The sequence below is a fragment of the Pseudorca crassidens genome, chromosome 6, assembly GCF_039906515.1.
Source record: "Pseudorca crassidens isolate mPseCra1 chromosome 6, mPseCra1.hap1, whole genome shotgun sequence".
Taxonomy (NCBI): Eukaryota; Metazoa; Chordata; class Mammalia; order Artiodactyla; family Delphinidae; genus Pseudorca; species Pseudorca crassidens.
This window is the reverse complement of record NC_090301.1, coordinates 124075951-124099208: the sequence shown is the minus strand read 5'-3', so window position 1 is coordinate 124099208 and position 23258 is coordinate 124075951. Positions and strand designations below refer to the sequence as shown.

At 45.9% G+C, this 23258-nt stretch overlaps 1 protein-coding gene across 6 annotated transcripts; it reads left to right on the top strand.

The window, feature by feature from the left end:
- The first annotated feature begins 2293 nt into the window (after nt 1-2293).
- CYP27C1 (cytochrome P450 family 27 subfamily C member 1) lies at nt 2294-22988 on the top strand. 6 transcript variants are annotated; one of them, XM_067742243.1, is made up of 9 exons: nt 2294-2837; nt 8465-8582; nt 9412-9531; nt 10855-11064; nt 11766-11929; nt 15183-15349; nt 16676-16754; nt 17304-17507; nt 22182-22988. In XM_067742243.1, exons 1-9 carry the CDS (start codon nt 2577-2579, stop codon nt 22296-22298), a joined length of 1440 nt encoding a protein of 479 aa, XP_067598344.1. In that variant the 5' UTR covers nt 2294-2576; the 3' UTR covers nt 22299-22988. The 6 variants fall into 6 exon arrangements, with proteins under 6 accessions (XP_067598344.1, XP_067598343.1, XP_067598342.1 ...); XM_067742242.1 differs by having other exon boundaries at nt 2296-2837; nt 8395-8582; nt 9332-9531; XM_067742241.1 differs by having other exon boundaries at nt 2297-2837; nt 8392-8582; nt 9332-9531.
- The last annotated feature ends 270 nt before the right edge of the window (nt 22989-23258 follow it).

Sequence of the window (23258 nt, the reverse complement as noted above, 5' to 3'; positions counted from 1 at the left end):
ATTCCAAGAATACTTCATTGAACTTTGCTTACCTAACAGCACCCATATTCCAGTTCTGCATCCTGAGATGTGTCTGAGGTCGCCTTGATTAGAGTTTTGAGAGATGTTAAATACTATCTCTTGGTTTTACTTCCACAGATGACTAATAATTTGTGTGTTTATTTGTCTGACTTTCAGAGGGCAATCTTATTTTCCTTTTTTGTTGGGTAAAGGCAGCTCATTGTTTCCCTATGTACTGCCAACAGACTGGTTTTCTTGAGGGAAAACATCTGTACAAAGTCTGGTTTCAGGTCATACTTGGACAGATGGTGCTGTTCTGTGTACTTGAAGTTGGAGTCTCATTTCTGTTTCTCTTGCTTACTGGGGCGAGGGGTGGGGAAGGAACAAACACATGGATGGTATTTTCCTATCCTGGAAAAATTTTTTTTCAGTTATTTTTTACTTATGTTTAAGATTGTTATAACATTCCATCCTTTATTTCCTCCCCATTAGAGTTCCCCACAGCTATGAGACTCATTTGTTTTAAATAACCTTTTTTTAAAAAAAAAAATATAAAGCAATATTCATTAGAAGAAAGTTGGATAGACCAAGGTAACAGTTACTTTTACAATTATTTTTGATTAGCACACAAAAAATTCTCCCAATCTGAATGATTTAGTCTATGTCTGGGTTCAAGTATGTTTTCCACTAATAATAGTTAGCCGCAAAACAGTATCCTGTTCTATTGCAGAATTTCTGATTGATAATTTATACCAATGTACTGGGACTCTAAAATAGCCTCTTGCTTTCTTTCACTGAGCTTGAGGCAAATATCAGGAATGGATACCTTTATTTGTATCCACAATTTTGAAACTAGCTTTAGGAGACATGAGAGCAGGGGTGCTCCGTGAAAACCTGTGTCTATGTACCGTGAAATCGTTCTTCCTCCTTATCTTTCTTTATATCCTTTTCCCTAATAGAGAACTAGCTGTGTTTTAAGCCATTATATACGTAAATCTATTTTGAACAACTCCTTGTCTAGAATGGACTGAATTGCCTTTTGCATATATGGTTCTTTAATGATTTCTTTGCTCCTGAGGAGCAGTAACCCTCAAAAATACTTCAAAAAATCTCTAGGAACAAAGTGATTGTGCCATTCTTCATACTCTGCCTCTTGACTCTGAGCCCTCTCTTCAAACCTTGCCTACAAGTCTCCTTCTTTCAGGAGGTCTCTCTCCTGCACCATCCCTTCCTACCTTATAAGTGGATGTGATCGCCCTGCCCACAAATTCCAATCATATTCTCTACCAGTTTTCTGGCACTTATGCTAATCTGGTGTGTGTTTGTGTACTGTTTTATTCTTCTTGTGGGTTATGAGCTCCTTAAAGGCAGGTTTAATATCTTATTCTTTGAGTCCCTTGCAGCTATAGTACCTTATAAATAAGAGTTGCTAAGTATTTATTAATCAAATTCTAGAAACGGAATAACTCTGGTCTTCTTTGTTTCACTTACGTACTTACAAATATTTAAATGAAATGTACATTTAACAGAGTTGTAAAGGTACAAACTACTAATCAAAAAGTAACAATACTTCGTAGACTTTTTTTTTTTTTAACGTTTAGATGCAGGAGTAGAAACTGTTATGAAATCTTTAAATAATGTTCTCAGTTTTCAGAGTAAGTTGTTGAATTGCTAGCTCAGAATCTGGGCTCCCTTCCTGAAACCAGATGACACATTTCTTGCCCCTCCCATGCCAAGGGCCCCTCCCTCTTTGTGGGCGGGGGCTTCCCTTCTGCAGCTTGGCACTGAGACCTAAACCTATATTGGCAAAGTCCTCTTTCTTCTCACCTTCTCGTGGAGGTGTGTTCCTTTCTCTAAGCATTGTGCAACAGGACCAGTCCTTGTGGGAGACCAGAAAAAAAAAAAGCCAAATGTTTAAAGAAAAGTCCCTCACCCCTCCCCATACTCCTCACTAGCACTTCCAATGTGTACTGTGTGCTGGGATAAAACTGAGACCCATAAAATCCGTCAATAGAGGCAGCATAGTTTTCATTATGGAAACTTGGGCTAAAATAATAATGTGGTCATTTTACAATACTGTGAACTACTGCAAGGTCATCTAACATTTTTGTTCTCATTTTGTGATTGAATTATAATTGTATAACTTGAAATCACAAAGAAGTGTTTTTAAAATACAAAAAGGGCAAATTAGCGTTCTTCCGTAAACTCTCTATAGTAATTTTTAAGGAGGGAAATAATTTAAAATATCCCAGTAGGCTTTTCTTTTCTTTTTTTTTTTTTTTGGCCATGCTTGGAAGTGGGGTTGACCTTAAAACTTTTTGATCTCAAAGAACGCTTAATTAATCTGATGTGAAGAAAAAATAACAATCGCTTTATTTCTCTGGCAGTCTAATCACAGACCACCCCCTTTTCCCCAGCCTTAGGGGAGGGAGCGTTTAATAACGGTCTGTGTAAACTGATGCCCAGGCCGTAAGAGTTCGCAGGAGCTCTGCTCGAACAAGTTAAAACCAAGCAAAGAGCAAAGGGCGGCCCTCGAAACAAAAAACTGCTCAAACCAGCCAACGCAGAGGATCGCAATGGCTCTGCTGGCGCGGATCCTCAAAGCCCGTCTGAGCCCGGCGCCCGAGCGGGGCCCTTGGCAGCCTCGGCCCACGGACGCCAGGCTCCCGGCGAGGGCGCGGGCCGAGGACAAAGGAGTCGGGCGGCCGGGGGCGCCGCGGGCCGGGGGCCGGGCAGAGGGACCCCGGAGCCTCGCCGCCATGCCGGGGCCCCGGACCCTCGCCAACCTCGTGGAGCTCTTCTGGAAGGACGGCTTCAGCCGCATCCACGAGATCCAGGTAGCTGCGCGCGGGAGACCGGGAGCGCGAGGGGGCTCGCTCCGGCGGGAAGGCGCCGGGGACGAGGCCCGGGGAGGGAGCGCCGGGAAGGGGAACCGGGGAGAGGATCCCGGGAAGGACGCCAGAGAGGGAACCCCAGGAGGGAGCGCCGGGGAGGGCATCCGGGGAGAGGAAACCGGCGAGGGAGCGCCGGGGAGGGGACCTGGGACAGGATCCTGGGGAGGGAGCTCCGGAGAGGGGACCCGGGAGAGGAAACCAGGGAGGGAGCGCCGGGGAGGGGATCCGGGGAGAGGATCCCGGGGAGGGAGAGCCAGAGAGGGGACCCGGGAGAGGATCCCGGGGAGGCAGCGCCGGAGAGGGGATCCGGGGAGAGGAAACCCGGGAGGGAGCGCCGGGGAGGGACCCGGGGAGAGGAAACCGGGGAGGGATTCCAGGGAGGGAGAGCCGGGGAGGGGGCCCGGGGAGGCACCGGGGAGGGGCGCCGGAGGAGGGGGTCACGGGCAGGGGCCGCCCTGGAGCCGCTGCGCCCCCACGCGCCGTACGCTCCGGCGGGCTGGCCTGCGGAGTCGGGGCGCCGGGAGCCGCCACCCGGCCTCCCGGGACCGTCCCGAGGGAGGCCCGTGAGCAGCGCCTCTCCCGCGGTGGGTGACAAGCCCTGCGGGTCTTTACGCGGCCGAGGACAGGTTGCGTATGTTCCTAGTCCTTTTTGTTTGTGTTTTATAATTGAAAAAAAAAAAAAAACCTAAAAATAACAGCGAGGGGTTCGGAGGCTCCGAGTTATGTGATCTCTAAGTGATGGGAAGACAAACGAAAGTTCGTGAACCTCGGCGTCAAGCCAGGTCTGGGCAGGGACTTAGGAAGAACCCAACCGGTCCAGCAACCCCGTCGGAGTGTTGGGAGCCCGCTCGTTGTACGGTGGCTCATCTTGACCCTGAGTTTTGCCCTTCCCGTGCCCACCTCAAATCGCGTCTTTCATTGCAAGGTGATCCCCACCTTTCAGCGTCGTCAAATCCATTCGCTCCCATTTCCTATGGTAGCTGCTCGCTGCTTGCCTCCGTCATTTTCTCAGGGCTCCCTCCCCAGCACCCGCTGTGATTTCTGGGACCTCGTCCAAGAACACCCTCCTTCCCCACTACTCACTTCTTTTTGTTCAGAGCTTACCCTTCAACCTTCAGAAACTTCTCAGAGGAAGCTTTTTGTAACCACCCACCTGGGTTTTGGTCATTCGTTCGTACGTTCATTCCCTCAACCCTTAACCTACATGATGGTGCAGAGGCCACAGCTACAGCTGGAGAAGCAGAAACTTACTTCATTGATAGAAAAACAAAACCAAAAACAGTGGGGCAAGAGGAACAATCTTAATTTGACTGAAATTCCAGTTGGCCCCTCCTCTCTATGCCCCACATGAACTCTACACGATTTCTTCCCAAACATGTTTCTGGGGGTCAAAAATGATTTTTTCTGTTCCATGTGGAATCTGAACATAAGCTATCAAGATGATAGTTTTCAAATACGGTAAAAAAAAAAAAATTGTTATTTATTTATTGACAAGTTCAATACAGGTTGCTGTAGACTGGAGCATTGGTTGTTTACTAGAGCTGGTTGTTCTAGTAAAACCCTTTCCCCGAGCTCTCCAGGTCACCCCTAAGGCATTTCTAAGGAGGAAGAGAATTATTCTGTTACCTCAAGTCCAGTTTCCTTTCACTCAACTTGTGATCACAGAATGCTGTCTCACAAGGGATGCATCTACAGGGTCCAGGTCTTTCACTTTACATGTGGAAAAGGCCCCAAAGTGTCGGCTGAGTGACTTGCCCACAGTCACATAGCTGGTTAGCGGCAGAGCAGACACAGTGATCAAGGTCGCCAGGTATGACAGAGCAGGAGGGTCCTGCGTTACGTAGCAGCCCTTTACAAGCACCTGTGGAATCTTGGCCAATCAGTTCTTCTCTCTGGACCACAGTTTCCTCCTCTGTGCAGCAGTCTAGCAATCCTCATCCATCTCACGGGTTATTGTGAGGTCGTGTGATCAGGGCTGTGGAAGGTCTTTGTAAACTGTAATAATAACCAACACATAAGAAGAATGAACAGTTCTGGAACTCTTTTCATGTGCCAGGCACAGTTTTAAGTCCTCCATGTGAGGTAATCTCTATTATTTCTCCATTTTGCAGGTGAGGAAACTGAGACACAGTGGAACCTAACTTCCCAAGGTCACCCAGCTAGTAAACTGTGAGCTGAGATTCCAACTCCAGAGTCTGTGCTCCAGCTGGCTACACAAACTGAGTCTGTGGCTGACTGTATCATTCCTTGGCCCTCCACCAAAAAGGGCCATAAACTACCTGTGTCCTTCATCTCATTCTTTTTGCCCCTTGGTCAGTGGCTCCCTTGTCTGATTGTGCCCATTCAGTAGCTGGATGTGCCCGAGGAGTGGCCCATCTCCCAGTAGTTCCGGTAACAGTCATCCTATCAGAAACCTGGAGAAATACCCTTTTGGGGTCACCTGTTTGTTAGGCAGAGTGATCTCTTGGCACCTGACACATCCCAGTTGAGTCTGAGTGTCTTCATCTCCAGGCAGCGGGACTTCAACTAGGTCCACAAAGAAGCAAACAGCTTCTGCCTGAGAGCAGAAGAGTGGAGAGATGACAGACCCTCTGGCCCGCCATTTCCGTGGTTGAGAGTTGGGGTGATAAGAAATGTTGGCAGATGCCAAAGAGGGATGTAGTCATTTTCCCCATGCTTAGCCCTGCCTATGTCATGCTTTTTTTTTTTGGCCACACCACACAGCATGCGGGTTATTAGTTCCCTGACCAGGGATCTAACCCATGCCCCCTGCATTGGAAGCATGGATTCTTAACCACTGGACTGCCAGGGAAGTCCCCATGCCTATGTCATGCTGAGCCATGCTGGAGGGTACTTTCTCTCCTTCCTTCTTTAATTATTTAACTGGACTATTTAACCCATTTACATTTATTGTGATTTCTTTTTTTGGTGACAACTTCATTGAGGTATAATTCACATATCATACAATTCTCCCACTTAAAGTATACAACCATCACCACAATCAATTATAGAACATTTTCATAACCTTAAAAAGAAACCCCATATTTTATTCTTTAGCAATCACTCCCCAACCCTCTCATTCCCCCAGCCTTAAGCAACCACTAATAATTTACTTTCTGTCTTTATAGATTGGCCTATTCTGGACATTTCATATAAATGGAATCATATAATGTGTGGTCTTTTTTGTCTGGCTTCTTTCACTGAGCATAATGTTTTCAAGTTCACCCATGTTGTAACATGTATTAGTACCTCATTCCTGTTTATGAACAAATAATATTCCAGTGTGTGGATAGACCACATTTTGTTTACTTATTCATCAGTTGATAGACATTTGGATTGTTTCTACCTTTTGGCTGTTATGTTTTCATTTCTTTTGGTATATATCTAGGCGTGAAATTGCTGTGTCAAATAGTAACTCTGTATTTAACATTTTGAGGAATTTCTAGACTGTTCTAAAGTGGCTGCACTATTTTATATTCCAGCAACAGTGCAAGAGGGTTTTGATTTCTCCACATCCTTGCCAATACTTGTTATTATTACCTGTCCTTTTGATTATAAGCATCCTAGTATGTGGGAAGTGATATCTCATTGTGGTTTTGATTTGCATTTCCCTAATGACTAATGACATTGAGCTTCTTTTCATGTGCTTATTAGACATTTTGATATCTTCTTTGGAGAAATGTCCATTCAAATAATTGCCCAGTTTTTAATTGGGTTATTTGTTGTTGCTGTTTTTTACTGTTGGGTTGTAATAGTTTTTTTATATATTCTAGACATAAATCTCTTATCAAATATGTATTTTGCAAATATTTTCTCCATTCTAGGGATTGTCTTTCACTTTCTTTGTAATGTCCTTTGACATCACGCACATTTTAAAATTTTGATGATGTCCAATCATCTGTTTTTTTCTTTTGTTGCTTGTTCTTTTGGTATCATATCTTAAGACGCCATTGCCAAATCTAAGGTCATGAATATTTATCCCTATGTTTTCGTCCAAGAGTTTTGTGGTTTTAGCTCTTGCATTTAGTCTTTGGTCCACTTTGAGGTAGTTTTTGTATGTGGTGTGAGATAAGGGTACAAATTATTTTTTGTTTGTGGCTATCCAGTTTCCCCAGCATCTTTTGTTAAAGAGGCTATTCTTTCCCATTTAATTGTCTTGGCACCCTTTTTGAAAATCCAGTGACCTTAGATGTATGGGTTTATTTCTGGGCTCTCAATTCTATTCCAACGATTTAGATGTCCATCCTTATGCCAGTAGCACACTGTCTTCATTACTTTTACAGTAACCTTTGAAATAGGGAACTGTGAGTCCTTCAACTTTGTTCTTTTTTAGGATTGTTTTTGCGGTTCTGAATCACTGGAATTCTGACAGGGATTATGTTGAATTTATGGATCAGTTTGAGAAGTATTGCCGTCTTAATAATATTAAGTCTTCCATTCCATTGACATGGAATAAATAACTTCCATTTACGTAGGTCTTTAATTTCTTTCGATGATCTTTTGCAGTTTTCAGAGTGTAAGTTTTACGCTTATTTTATTAAATGTATTCCCAAGTGTTTTATTCTTTATGATGCTATTGTAAATGGAATTGCTTTCTTAATTTTATTTTTGGATTGTTCATTGCTAGTGTGTGGAAATACAATTGAATTTTGTATATTGATCTTATATCCGGCAAGCTCACTGAACATGTTTTTTAGCAGATATCTTAGAATTTTCTACACGCCAGATCACGTCACATGTGAACAGAGACAGCTTTACTTCTCCCTTTCCAATCTGGGTGCCTTTTCTTTCATTTCTCTGCTGGGGGCATTTTTGCAGGTTTATTACAGATTTCCTGCAGGGAGCTTTCTTCACAGGACAGGCTGGACGGCTGCTGAGTGTCTGAATGAAAGGGGCAGGCAGACCCTGTTTGACTCAGGACAGTCAAGACCCTGCAGTTCATCTACATCCACATTCCTCTCACATTGCTTCACACAGCTAAGGTTTTTTTAAACACACATCTTTAAAGAACTAAGAAAACTTCTATGAATATGATTAATGATGTGAAAATATGTTTACCTCAGGAATACTCAAAGCAACCACTCTTTTTTTGTTTTAATTAATATTTATTGGAGTAGAGTTGATTTACCTTGTTGGGTTAGTTTCTGCTGTACAGCGAAGTGAATCAGTTATACGTATACATACATCCGCTCGTTTTTAGATTCTGTTCCCATGTAGGTCATTACAGAGCACTGAGTAGAGTTCCCTGTGCTAGACAGTAGGTCCTTATTAGTTATCTAGTGTGTATATGTCAATCCCAATCTCTCAGTTTATCCCTGCCCCCTCCTCTCCCCCTTGGTAACTATAAGTAAAGTGGCCACTCTGATTCAGTTCTGCATAATGCAGAGCTTCCCTCTGCCCCAGTTTTCTGCTCCCCTAACATCCAGGAATGTCCGTGTCAAAGGTATATCATATCTGTGTATTTTTTTCCTTTTTTGATTTCTCCATGGTTTTGCAGCAGAAACACACACGGGAATATGGAAAAATCTTCAAGTCTCACTTTGGTCCTCAGTTTGTAGTATCTGTTGCAGACCGAGACCTGGTGGCTCAGGTGCTCCGGGCAGAGGGGGCCGTGCCCCAGAGAGCCAACATGGGGTCCTGGCAGGAGTACCGAGACTTACGGGGCAGATCCACCGGGCTCATCTCCGCGTGAGTATGTGAGGCCAGGCTGAGACATGAGCAGGAGCGGGGAGCCCAGGGACGCCCCCCCTCCCTGAACTCTGGGCTCCTAAAAACAGCTATTAATAAGGCACAGAACTCCCAGTGGAATAGTATCAAAAGAGCCTCCCGTGTGATCTCCCCAAATCTCCTAAAACCCTCTGGGAAGAGATTTGGTGGCAGGGACAAGGTGGGGAGCCCACTAGCCGAGTGATGGAGAGGAGCCATTTTTCAAGGAACACTCTGTGGCTTTAGGTGTCCTGTCGGTGACCACTGAGGGGACTGAAGCTCACAGAGCCCCTCTGTGGACAGGGGTGAGGGTGGTGAGCTGTTTTAGGAGACCTCCAGGAGGGGCTATGAACTTCAGCATTGATCGCCATGGGATGATGTTCCTGCCTTATAACAGACTATGGTTATTATACACCTTTGTGTCTTCCAAGAGTGAATCGGGACAGCCTCAGGTAGGGAGGAGAAAACAGAGCATCTGCAGATCCCCTGGTCCAAATCCCTTTGGTTTAGAAATTCTATCTTTGGCTCTTTTGATATACATGTCCTGACACATGAACTGGGGAGTAATACCATCGCTCCCCTCTCTTTGCAGTGTCTGTCCTGTCTTCATCCCATTTGGACTGGCAGATCTTGTTGACTCTTTATTGCTGGGAAATTTTTGCAGAGATACTCTGAATTCCTTCCTAGAATATCACTATAAGTAAGACTATTTGGAATTCACTTTATTCTAGGGAGGGTGAACAGTGGCTCAAGATGAGAAGTGTGTTGAGACAAAGAATTCTGAAACCGAAAGATGTGGCCATTTTTGCAGGAGAAATCAACCAAGTTATTGCTGATTTAATTAAAAGAATCTACTTCCTCAAGAGCCAGGCAGAAGATGGGGAGACTGTGACCAACATCAATGACCTTTTCTTCAAATATTCAATGGAAGGTAGGTGAACTCAGGAGGTGGGGAAGATGGAAGAATGGACATTTTACCAAAATATGGTTCTTATCACTCGTTGAGCATCTCCTGTGTCCCAGACAATGCGCTAAGCCCCATACATACGTACATGTAATTGTCACAGTGCTAATGGAACCAGGTTGACTGACACTGGGGAACTGAAAAACTAATCCCCATTTTTAGTGGCAGAAACTTAGTTTCAAACTGACGTCTCTCTAACTCAAGAACCATGCTCCTAATTATTGTTTTAGCATAGTTTTAAAAGCAACAGGAGTCTAGAGGGCATGTACCACAATCATTCTAACTTTTAAAATCCATGTTAGATGGGTAGCACATTCCCATGGTTCAAAAATCAAACCCAAAAAGTACTCATGGAAAAGTCTCCCTCTCTCCTGACCCAGCTAGGTCACCAGCTTCTTCAAGGGATATTTTATGCACATACAAAGAAATATGAGTATGAGTGTGAGTATTCTTTTTACTTAAAAAAAAAATCGATAGCATGCCAAACATTTTTTCTGTACCTGGGTTTTTGGAGAATTCTATTAGCTTTCCCATTTTTATTTTTATTTATTTATTTATGGCTGCATTGCCCGTGCCATGTGGCACTTCCCTGACCAGGGATGGAACCCGTGCCCCCTGCAGTGGAAGCACGGAGTCTTAACCACTGGACCACCAGGGAAGTCCAGATTTCCCTTTTAAAAAAAAAAGTTTCTTCAAATTTAAGTTTTAAGTTAACTTTTTAAAGTTCTGGTATTAATGCTCTCTAAAAATAGTAACAAAATCGACAGAGAAGTGAGTTGTAAACACACTGAAAAATCCTCCCCATCCCTGGTTCACAGAGGCCCTTTCCTCTGCCCCCTTAGCTCGTCCTGGGGCTCCCGGAAGTGTGGCCAGGAGGAGCCACCTTTCAACTCCCCAAAGTTGGGCAACTGGCTGAAAGGTTGGGAGTTGTGCCTTGTGGGTCTTGAACAGACTGTTGAGCTGAGGGCGCACTGAGGCAGAGGGTTCGTCAGCATTGAACCCACAGCGCCCTGGGGGTCAGGACCTGGTAGAGAAAACCTCAGGGGTAGGCACCTGGATCACTTCTTTTTTTAAGTTTTATTTTTTTGGCGAGGCTTGTGGGATCTTAGTTCCCCGACCAGGGATGGAACCCAGGCCCCCTGCAGTGCAAGCGAGGAGTCCTAACCACTGGACCGCCAGGGAAGTCCCTGACCACTTTTGAAAGTTACATTTATGGCCAGGTATCGTATATTGATGCTGTGAATGATCTAGAAGAAGAAGAAGAAGGGTTGTAACCTCTCTCCCGCGCAGGAGTGGCCACCATTCTTTACGAGAGTCGTCTGGGCTGCCTGGAGAACAGCGTCCCGCAGGCGACGATGGACTACATCGAGGCCCTGGAGCTCATGTTCTGCACGTTCAAGACGTCCATGTACGCCGGTGCCATCCCTAGGTGGCTCCGCCCGCTCATCCCCAAACCCTGGCGGGAATTCTGCAGGTCCTGGGATGGACTCTTCAAATTCAGTAAGAGAAGAGCCAGGGCACCTTTTGTAGAATCAGATGGACCTGACTTTCCTCCTAGTTGTGTATCTAACACTCACGCAGACAGTGGGTATTACTGTAGGGGCTTCCCCAATGGAGTTACGTGCTATTTTGACTCAAGAACTTTTAGATTGGTTTCTCGAATGAGCAAAAAGCACGTGGGTTGTGACCACAAGTAATGTGACAGATTTCTCACTTTTAAAAAAAATTAATTAATTTATTTAATTTATTTATTATTTTTGGCTGCATTGGGTCTTTGTTGCTGCGTGTGGGCTTTCTCTAGTTCTGGCGAATGGGGGCTACTCTTTGTTGTGGTGCACAGGCTTCTCCTTGTGGTGGCCTCTCTTGTTGTGGAGCATGGGCTCTAGGCACGTGGGCTCAATAGTTGTGGCACGTGGGCTCAGTAGTTGTGGCACGCGGGCTCAGTAGTTGTGGCACGCGGGCTCAGTAGTTGTGGCATGCGGGCTCAATAGTTGTGGCTCACAGGCTCTAGAGTGCAGGCTCAGTAGTTGTGGTGCATGGGCTTAGTTGCTCTGCGGCATGTGGGATCTTCCCGGACCAGGGCTCGAACTAGTGTCCCCTGCATTGTCGGGTGGATTCTTAACCACTGTGCCTCCAGGGAAGCCCTGAAGAGACGATTCTTAACCAAAACTTCTTTCAAAAGAAACACTGTTTTCAAACAGGCCAAATTCACGTTGACAACAAGCTGAGGGACATACAGTGCCAAATGGACCGAGGGGAGAGAGCGAGAGGGGGCCTGCTCACGTACCTCTTCCTCAGCCAGGAGCTGACACGGGAGGAAATCTACGCCAACATGACCGAGATGCTGCTGGCTGGCGTGGACACGGTGAGCTCTCAGCTTTCCTTTCTTCTCAGCAGAGCACAGTTAAAGCTGGGGGCCTTTCCGAGGAATCCGACAGATGGCAGATACTTTAAGGGGACCATGCTTGTTTGTACTAGCTGAATGTCTGCTTCACTGCTGAGGGTGTCCAGGAGAAAACTCGACCTTTTTTCTTTTCTTTAATATAAATAAAGGTGCACGATGAATTCTGTAAATAACATAACCCAATTCTATTACCACACACACAAAGTAGCAATATGTTTTAAAGTTTAAAATCATTCCTGATTTGCAAACATTTCTCCATTGTTTCATAATATCAGAAATGAAGGGACTTCCCTGGCGGTCCAGTGGTTAAGACTTCGCCTTTCAGTGCAGCGGGTGTGGGCTCGATCCCTGGTCGAGGAGCTAAGATCCCCCGTGCCTTGTGGCCAAAAATCCAAAACATAAAACAGAAGCAAGAGTGTAACAAATTCAATAAAGACTTTAAAAATAGTCCACATCAAAAAAATCTTAAAAAACAAAAAAGAAATGAAAAGGGCACAGACATTAAAAACCCTCTTACTTATCATTCAAAATATTCCAGGCTATGGAGAACTTCCCAGTTCATTTGATAAAGTCGGCATAACTTCAAAACCTGCTAAAGAAAGCATAAAGAAAGAAAAGTTTAATAAGCAGTTTGACTTATGAATATGTACATATATCCATTTTAAATCCTAGTGAATAGATTCAGTTAGTGTAGCAGATGAATCATACACTATGACCAACGAGGGCTCAATATCAGAATGAAACGAAGCATTGCCCATTGATTTGGAGGGAATTCCATACCCTATTACTAAGTGAGAAATGAAGATGCAGAAAAGCATGTATATCCTGTGTTCCCGTTAGTAAAACAGTGGCCCCCGTCCCATCTGTCCGCGTGCACGTGTGTATCGCTAAGTGATTGCTGGACGTGGAGGAAAGTATGGAGCCTGCACCCTGGACGGTTAACATGGGTTCCTGGGCTGGGGCGGGGCTGGTACAGGGATCTGGAATCCAAGTTCCTTCCAAAAGCTTATGTATAATCTGATACCTTTACTCAAGTATAAAAAATGGTATATTTGTGGGTATATGTACAGAAAAAGTTTAAAATTTGCTAAAAGAAAGTGGTGAAATAAGAAAAAGAAGGGCCAGGCTTTTGGTAATTGGTGGCAGAAAAGTCAGTTGAGTGAAATAATTAAGATTAAGACAGTAAATTTGGTGATTTACTGTGTCTCCAACGCACATCTGTAAGCACCCTTCTGTTCACACAGAATCCTCTGAGGTAGGTGTTACTGTCTTCATTTAACAGGTGGGAAAATGAAACAGCTAAGCTTTCCTCAAGGTTTTTCCTTCACAGGAGTGCTTCCCGGACTTGAGGAAAGCACCAATCTCCTTTTTAGAGGTAGACAAAAACCCCACGGTTGACATTTTTATTATGAAGCCACTTAAACATGTAAAAGCAAAAAACTTCACATAAAGTCATTATTCTTATGAATCATCTTCAACAATAAAGCAAAAAGTATATAAATTAAATACAAACGAATCAATGCGGACAATGCAAGCGATGAAAGTTCTGATTAACCGTGTGAACGTGACAGTGTGGGTTTGCTTGAGTGGAGAAGCAATGATGCAATGAACGGCCTTGTATCTAAGCTGATTCAGATGCATGCTACTGTTGCCCCCTGGTGGTAACTAAGAGCATCACCGTGAGACGGAGGGCAGCGAGGACTCGTTCCTACGTGAAGGGAACATCTTGAAACTTCACGCTCATTTTCTAAAATGTTATTTTAAAAAGCCAACTTCATTGCAGCATAATTTATGCACGATAAACTGCATCCATTTAAACGGTACAATTCGATACAGATTGTTGACTGATACAGGAGAAGCGCAGATGCAATCATTTTTGAAACCAGCGCTGCAGTTAAGATCCTGGATGTTGCTACCACCTCTGCAAGTTCCTCACCCCCATTTCAGTCCATCCCTCCCATAACCCCTGCCCCCCCCCCACCCCCGGCAACCGCCTTCTGACACTGTTTCATAACAGTTTGCAGTTTTCTAGAAATCAGTTTGCATTTTTCTAGAAATTTATATAAATGGAATTATACGGTATGTATTTTGTGTCTGACTTCCTTCACTCAGCAAAATGATTTTGAAATTCATGGATGTTGTTGCCTGTAAAAGTAGTTTATTCTTTTTTATTACCGGACAGTATTCCATTGTGTGGCTATACCACATTTGGTTTTTCCATGAATATGTGATTTTAATAGAAATTTTCTGTTCTCTTCATAGGAAGCATCAAAATTATTTCCTTATCATTTATAAGGAAGAACTTGCACATTACATTGTATATTACAGGAGAGCTTGCCCTCTAAAAATACATGATATCAATTAGAGGGAAATAACATCAATATGGCCTACTTAAGTTAGATTTTTTTAGATGAAAGAAAGGGCACTTATACTGTGGAATTTCCTTGTTTACAAGACAGTGAACTACAGTCACATAGGTAATAGTATTGATTTTAGTGAAAATCTTGGAATCTAGGGTATAAAATAGAATTATTTATTCTCAATAACCAGAAATGTAATTCTTCAGTTTAGGAAGTGGTATAAACAATGATACTGCTTTGTGCAAATGCCATTCAATCCTTATATGGTGCTTTGCTTGATAAGTGCATGGGAACAATGATGGACCAGTAATAGTCCTGTGACCACCACCTCCCGTCCCCCTCTCCCCCATCTTTTCTAGATTAGGGCAACCAGAGCAGCCCTTGCCCAGCCATGGGCCTGCAGGATGCAGTTCTCAGGCTGATGGGCAGCCTCAGGTCCTTTCTAGCAAAACTCAGGTGACCCTTGTAGAGACGGTCGAAGAAAGTTCTAGGCACAACTTCCAGGCTTAACCAGCGTTCCTACGTGCTCTCAAACTCCATGGAAGAAGAGGCAGATTGCTCTTCAATGATTTTTTAAAGTTCCAAAATAATTTTTCCTGTGGCTCTTCATTGAAAGAGCGCTTGAATCCCATCGTTGATGTTACTTTCCAAAAGCCTCTGTCAGTTTTTTTCCAGGAGGAGTTAAGGGAGATCATCTTTTGCTTCAGTAAGACGTAAAATGCTCCGATGGACGTATATGGGCGTGGCTTTGCACCTGCGCTTATTCTCCCATGACTTCACGTCCGATGCTGCCTGCGCCTGAAATCCTTGATTTTACTCACCCACGTGCCTGTGTCTGCCGGTTTCTTTATCAGACATCGTTCACGTTGTCCTGGGCAGTGTATCTCCTCGCGAGGCACCCGGAAGTGCAGCAGACCCTGTACCGGGAGATAGTGAGGAATTTGGGGGAAAGGCATGTTCCCACGGCTGCAGACGTCCCCAAAGTCCCACTCGTCCGAGCTCTGCTTAAGGAAACCTTGAGGTAAAAGGCTCACCAAAATTCATGTCAAAAACCGTGTCCGTTAAGTCTCTGATTCTTTATCACAATGAATGTGCTTTTGACTTAAAAACTGGCTCCTAAACCAATACTCCAGAGACCCTCGGTGACAGAAATGTTTAGGAAGGAGGGACTCATGACCATTTTATTTCCTCTCTGCCCTCAACAGAGCAGCAGAAAGGCTATTCTGTTTTACAGTTAGAAATATTCATTTCTTCATAAAGATCTTTAGAGCCATCCTCGAACTTTGTACTCAGCCTAGACATTTGTTTCATCAACTGTTTCCCAGTGTGTTCCTCTGGGAATAAAGCAGAACAGGACTGACTGTCAGGAAAATGTTCTGGGCTGAGTGGCCCGTTACTAGACGTGCTTACTGTGTTCCTCGTGTGAATGTCTAGTCAAGGTGGAGACACCAAGTAGTGAGGCTTGTTTACTTCCGGACAGGACTTTACTGACCCTGGGAAACGCCGGAGCGTGAGGGATACGGGTGGTCTTGGGCAGGCTTGGGTGGGAGGTGGGATTAGGTGACTAGTGAAGGTTCTTCCTCCTGTGAGGCTCAGGATCGTGACCACAGCATTCCTCTGTGGAGGAAATACCGTGACACGGAGCAAAGGTTATTTACAGAGCACACACTAAAATAATGCTTTTAAACCTGACTCGATAATGATATTTCAAGTTGGCTTGCATCTTCCATCTTCAGCATGCTGTTTAATCTCAAAAAAAAAAAAAAAAGAAGAGAGGGAGAAAGAAAAAAGCCAGCTGTGTGTTAACTGGTATTTGTCAATTAAAATTTATTCAGTTGGGCTTCCCTGGTGGCGCAGTGGTTGAGAGTCTGCCTGCCGATGCAGGGGACACGGGTTCGATCCCTGGTTGGGGAAGATCCCACATGCCGCAGAGCAACTGAGCCCGTGTGCCACAACTACTGAAGCCCGCGCGCCTAGAGCCCGTGCTCTGCAACAAGAGAAGCCACCACAATGAGAAGCCCACGCGCTGCAACAAAGACCCAACACAGCCAATAAATAAATAAATAAATTTATTTAAAAAAAAAAAAGAATTATTCCTCTTGGGAGCACAGTAGCATTTTAAAGGCTTTGCTTTGTGTTCTATAAATTTTTTTGACTGTGAGGCCCCAGAATGCTTCCCGGGCAAAGCTAGGGAGCCCAGGAAGATCCTTGCAAGATTTCCTGGTTGAAACTGTACCATGTGTTACTTTTTAGAAAATGAAAATGGCAATATATCCAGACTTTTAAATGTTTAGTAACATATTTTGAAAGTCACCGCTGCCTTCCCGTCCCCGTTGGCTCTTTCTAGGCTGTTTCCAGTGCTGCCGGGGAATGGCCGGGTCACCCAGGAAGACCTGGTTGTTGGCGGGTATCTGATTCCCAGAGGCGTGAGTTTGGCGGACGTGGCGGGGCTGGGCTGAGCAGGGGCGGTTGGATTGGAAATTTGCTTCCACGTTTCGGATGTCCCTGTACCTAAGCAAATATCTGTAGATGTCCTTTTCTTCTGCATATATTTTTATGATGAAGATGGGGCTTTACGAGCAAGGAGATGTGGATTGTGTGACGCTGCTCTGGCAAAAACAAAGGCAGATACTTCTGTAGCTCGCAGGCCTATTCAACCCTCCCTCCCCACCCCCACCCCCACCCCCACCCCCACCCCCTGCCGGAGGCCCCATGGAAGCAGCAGTTCCCTCCAGGGAGAGTTTCTGAAGGACTTGAATTGCCTTCTCTGTGGCTGCATTGATGTTCATTCCGGGTAGGGTGTGACTTGAAGGGGGACCTGCCATCCCGGGTCTGCATGGCCTCTTGGGCCCTTACATGACTCCTCCCGGCCCGAAGCATCTCTGGAGGGTCGGTCCAGCTGGGGCTGCGGCCTCTGCTCTGCTTTCCCTTGATTAAGTTCTTTATTACTTTTCTGGTGAAAACGGTTTGCTCAGACCCAGCTGGCCCTCTGCCACTATGCCACCTCCTACGAGGATGAGAACTTCCCTCGGGCCAAGGAGTTCCGGCCTGAGCGCTGGCTGCGCCCAGGAAACCTGCGCAGGGTTGACAATTTCGGGTCCATCCCCTTCGGCTACGGGGCTCGAAGCTGCATCGGGCGGAGGATTGCAGAATTGGAGATCCACCTCCTTGTGATTCAGGTAGGGCCTGCGGGCTGGGCTTCATCCAGGTGACTGGCTGGGCTCCGTTGCTGGATCAAGACTTAGGTGAAAACAAGGAAACAGGATTTTGAAAACTTTCAGAGCTTCCTGTTAAATCTCTTTTATATGTTAAAATGCCTCCCCTCCCCCTGCAGTAGCCACCTCTAGCCCCATGGCCACCTGCCTTGTTCCTTTCTTCCTTGGAGTCACATGGGCAGAACTGGATGTGTGTGTGTGTGTGTGTGTGTGTGTGTGTGTGTGTGTGTGTGTGTAGCAGGGGTGGGTGGTTACAGGAGCCCAAGCACTCCCACAGGGGTTCTGCAGAAAGGCTAGTGGAAGGTGTCCAGCAAGCGGCCCTCAAACATTATGGACCATCCCGTCACCAGGAGCCCCTCGAAATCAGGTTCCTGGGCCCCGACCACAGAGAGAATCACTTGGTGGGTCTGGGGTGGGGCTCTGGGCGATTCTGATGTCAGTGGTCTAAGGAAGTGCACGTGGTGGGGCACGGGGGATCTCTACTTCTGCTGGTGGCTGCGTCTGCTGTTCAAGCCCCGGCCTCCCAGGCCTCCTTCCTTCAGAGCTTGTCACTGTCACCGTCACCATGGAGGGAGTCACGCTCACCCCCTGCCGCCCCCTCAGCACCTCGTTTTCTGTGAATCAGCCTTTTAAGCAGGGAGGTGGCTCTCAAGCTTGTTTGGGTTTTGAAACATCAGGAAGGCTTGGTTTTGGTGAGAGAATACCTTCCATGCAAATCTCTAAATGCTCAAGTGTTTACTTCTGCGCTTGTCCAGTATCTGAGCTCAGGCTGCGGCAGGAATTAAATAATGTCTGAAGGAAATTTCATGAAAGAAAAGCCCGCAGTAGAGAAAATTCTATCCATTAGCCTTTCCTGCAGATTTGGGGAGCCTGCCATGGAAAACCTAGGCCCAAGTTTCGGGAGCTATGACTCCAGTCTTTGGAAGCACGAGGGGATGACCTGGGGACCCATCTCCCCATTTCACCGATGAGGAAGCTGAGGCTCAGGGAGTTGGAGCCACTTGCCACAGTTGCCGCGTGGCAGGTGCAGGGCACGAGGCACGTGTCCTGTCTCCTGCCTGCCTTTCCCCTCATGTTACCGAGGTGTTTCCTGCAGGCCGGCAGAGCCCAGGGCAGAGCACTCAGGGGTTGGGACCTTTACGGACGATGGCATCAGAGAGCGTAAGGGATGGGGAAGCCTGGTTGGCCTGTGGGGGATTGTGGGCATGGGAGGCAGGCTAGGAGGGCTGGAGGAGGTGAGGGGCCATGGCCAGGGAGGTGGATGTGGAAGGGGGCGAGGAGGACACCAGCTGGGCCCACCTGGCTCTGGTGGGAAAGCTCCGGGGACCTGGTGAGACCAGCAGAAGCGGGTGCCGGCCTGTCCCTCGGTCGTCCCACCTCTGTGGGCACACGGGTGGCTGCAGTCCTCCAAGGCGAGAGGTGTCCCTTCCAGGGCAGCTGTCCCGGGCAGCGGTGGGCCCTATGGACGCTGGCCAGGCCCAGTCATGCCCAAGGTGAGAGGCATCTCCGTGTGGAGGATGGACTCCAACCCCAGCTCTGCCAGTTTGTGGTTCCGACACTGCTGAGCATGTTTCCTCATCCACAAAATGGGCCAAATACCTGCCTTTTGGGTGTGTGAGGAATAAGAATAGTCTAAGCAGAGCCTGTGTTGTCTGCACACCTGCTCTCAGTGTCTGCTCACGGGGACTGTGTTTGGGAAGGTCCTGGCTCCATCAGTGCTGCTGTGTGTTCCACAACCATGTCTCTGACGGGCAGAGGCCATTTCCAGGCAGCCTTTCAGGGGGGCTGACTGCTTCCTGGATGCTTCCCGCTTCTGACGGCCTGGACAACCATAGCGGATGCTGAGGGCATGAGGGCACAGTTGGTGGAGTGGGAAAAGGGTCAGAAACTGGGTGTTTGGTGGTGGTGATGGGGGTTTTCTTTGTTTGCTACTATAACATACACGGGTACCTGCTACAGTTCTTGCTTCAAGAGCCCTCATTTCTACTTGCGCAAGTATAGAGAGGGAACATCATGGTTTGTAACTGCCAAGAGGAAAAAAGAAGAAACAGAAGGCACAAATAAACAGTACTAGGAATGAGAAAGGAGACATAGCTACAAATGCAGCTGATTTTTTTTTAAATCAAGAAAATACTGCAAACAGCTTTTTTACCAATACATCTGAAGACTTAGATAAAATGTACAATTTACTAGAAAAGGTGTAAATTACCCAAATGGACTCAAAAGAAAGAGAACAGACCTTGAATACATTGAGTCGGTAGTAAAAATATCTACCACCAAATGTTCCAGACCTAGACAGTTTTTATTGGCAAGTTTTATCAAACCTCCAATGAACGGGTGATCATCATCTTACACAAATAGAAAATAGGAAAAGGAAGTCTTGTTTTTATGAGACTTGTATAACCTTGAGAGTCACAACCCAGAATGGATAAAATAAGAAAGAAAAACTACAGGCCCATCTGATTGATGAACAAAGATGAAAAATACCTTAAATGAAAAAATTGGCAAGCCAAATCCAGCAATGTATGGACCAGGAACGCACCGTCACCAAATCAGGTTTGTTCAGGAATGCAAGGATGGCCCACCTCAAGGCAGAATTCACCACAATGACAAATTAAGCGAGAAAAACTTTATGACCCTCTCCCAAAATAATTGAAAAAATTCAACACCCATTCATGAAGAAACTCTCTTAGCACACCTGTAATGGAAGGGCTTTCCTTAAGCAAATAAAGAGTGTCTATCCCAACAAAACAGCGACTTATGCCTGTGGCCTATGGGAAGGGAAGGTTTGGCTTCAATGTTGCAATATTAATGTGTTTCCTTGAAAATAGGAACAAGACATTCATATTGCACGGAGAGTGGTTAGAGGATACACCCTTGCTCCTTGGGAACTGGAGACTTGAGGTGGAAGGGGGGTCTTGTTTTTTGGCTTTTACATCTCCTGTGTAGTTTTCATTTTTCAATGAGCATGTACTGCCACTCAGAAAGGAAAAAGGCCCTGTGGGATGTTGGCCGTGGAGTGAGGAGACCTGTGTGTGATTCCTTCCTCTGCCACATGGGAATGCGCGAGCAGTCCTGTGAGGTCAGAACAAAGGGTCAGAGATTAGATGTTGAGGTGAAGGCATCTCGATGCCAGAATGTTCTAGAGTTGCCTAAATACAGGTCATTCAGCTTGGCTCTCTAACAATGACAAAGTAATGATTTTAGCCTGTGTCTTCAGTGCAGCCCTGCTCCCTGCCTGACCTCCACCCCCGGAGCCCCAGCTCACCCAGAGCACCCATCAGGGGGTCTTGCTGCTTTACCTGGAAGACCAGGCTGGAGAGTCAGCGTGGGCTGGGGCGTTTGCATCCCATGTGACAATATAGGTTCTCCAGCACTGATGCTCTCTTAGGAGGTTGGAGCAGGGGAGGGATGAATGGCTGGTCTGCTACCCTGCACCGTCCCCACCGGCCCTTGAGCAAGGCCCTGCCTCCCCTCCAGGAACCAATGTAGTTTTGACAGAGGTCCTTAGAGCAGGTTGCCTTTTGGGAGATTAGTGCTTGAGGCTGACAGATACTTAGGCGTTCTTTAAAACGTCCCAGTTTCACCCTGAGAGGTAGGGCTGCTTCTCCTTTTGAACTGCAGAAGTGAGAAATGGAATCAAAGGTGCACATGAAGAATAGTTAAATTAAAGACAGTAATGGATAAAGTCTGACGGCTGTGCCCCTGCTGTGTCTGTACCACCACTGAAGTGGCTGCAGACTCCAAACAGCAGGAACCCTGGAGTTTCACTTGGTTCCTCTTTCCTCCTTTGATTCCTTCTTTTTCTAGACCTACAGCGGAAGTAACACAGTTAGAACTTTGAACTAGCTAATAAAGTGTAAGTCATTTGAACATCTGTTACTGAACAAAGTTCATGTGCCCGATGCGCAGTGAGGCCAAACAAACCAACACGTCCGAGTTTCAAGCAGAGAAAGGTTTATTGCAGGGCCAAGCAAGGACACGGGTGGCTTATGCCCCCCAAACCCCGAACTCCTTGATGGTTTGTGGGGAGAAGCTTTTACAGGCAAAATTGGGGGTAAGGGCTGCAGGGCTGATTGGTTGGTGGTGAGGTAACAGGGCGGGGCTCCAGGAATCTTGTGCTCATCCTGAAGTTACCATCCTCCACCTGGTGGGGGGACCTTAGTTCTGCAGAAGTGCTCAAAGATACTGTAACGTATATTTCTTGAGGAGGAACCAGAACCCAGCCCCAAGCCTGCACTGTTGTTTCTTGACTGCTCCTCCCTTGTTTCTGCATCCCCTCCCTTCCCTAATTAGTAACTGCTCGAGTCCCCTCTTTGGAACTCAGGGAAGGTCAAGGAAGTCGTACGAAGCCTGTTTCCTCCAAGCAAGAAATGGGGACATGGAAAGGTTTTTGTGCCCAGGAGGCCCACAGGGTCCTGCTCAGTTTAAATTCTGATTGCGTATCTTTGTCCCATGGGCCTTGTTGCTCAGTGGGCATGCTGGGCTCCTGTATAGGACCTGACGCCCTGTTTCCCACATCTCTCATTCCCTCGTCTCCCTGTAGCCGGGGCTGTCACAGGAGTATGGGCACTCCAGCAGTGCTGTGAATTTTCTGCTTCCCAATTTTGAAGTCCTTCTCTCTCTTTCTCTTCTTAGTTGCTTCAACGTTTTGAGATCAAAATATCTCCATGGACTAAAACTGTTCATGCAAAAACCCATGGGCTTCTGATGCCAGGGGAGCCCATCCACGTGCGTTTTGTTAACAGAAAGTGAGCCTGGCGTTTTCACCCAGCTGCCAGACCGACACACACCAGGTGTTCGTGGGCCACGGATGATGGTGGGGGAGAAAAGGATCCCTTCTGGCGGCTGTCTTGGTTATAAATTGGCCTCCTGGTTTCTGGGAGACTTTGAAATCTTTATGCAAAGTAATGTGAGAAGATTGCTTTACTTTTGCATACCAGAGTTGCCTTTTCTTTTTTTTTTTTTTTTGGAGAAACAGCTGTTGCGAAGCCAGTGGCACTGAATTCTCATGCCTCATATGGTGTCTTACCCTTGGACTCACTATTCACTTACCCATAGTCTCCTCTGCATTTGGGCCAGGAAATGTTGGCATACATATAGATTCAGTGCTTGAATATACCTTATCTAATACTGCATCCGGGACTGCCTGTTAGGATACAATTCCAACTTCTTGTTTTTAATTTGAAGAGGAAACATTAAGAGACCTCTGTAGAACAGACCTGTGGTTGCCAGCGGGGAGGGGAGGTGAGGGAGGGAAGGATTGGGAGTTCGGAATTAGCTCTATAGCACAGGGAACTATATTCAATATCCTGTGATAAACCATAATGGAAAAGAATATGAAAAAGAATGTATATATGTATAACTGAATCACTTTGTTACATAGCAGAAATTATCACAACACTGTAAATGAACTACAATAAAATAAATTAGAAAAAAAAAAAAGGAATGCCTCTCTAATACCATAATTACGGGAAGAAAACACCCAGGCGACACCAAGCCCCAGATTTAGATCCTGCAGCAGGGCTCCGAATTAAAAGGACCATATTCTTATTTTTTTCTCCAAACTAATATTTCTTTTTCTAGTCATAGCTCCTAAAGAAGTTGAATATTAGTTTTTTGGTTTGAAAGAAATAAGAAATACGAAATAAAACACCTGGGGAAGTCAAGAATAATCAGATTTTCTAACCGAATCTAAGTACTCAGCAGATGTAC

Excerpts from the sequence above, each read along its gene's own strand:
- CYP27C1 (XM_067742241.1), top strand. The coding sequence starts at position 2,577 with ATGGCTCTGCTGGCGCGGATCCTCAAAGCCCGTCTGAGCCCGGCGCCC. Across the intron at positions 2,838-8,391 it reads GCCGCATCCACGAGATCCAG|CAGAAACACACACGGGAATA; the intron begins GTAGCTGCGCGC and ends ATGGTTTTGCAG. Across the intron at positions 11,065-11,765 it reads GGATGGACTCTTCAAATTCA|GCCAAATTCACGTTGACAAC; the intron begins GTAAGAGAAGAG and ends GTTTTCAAACAG.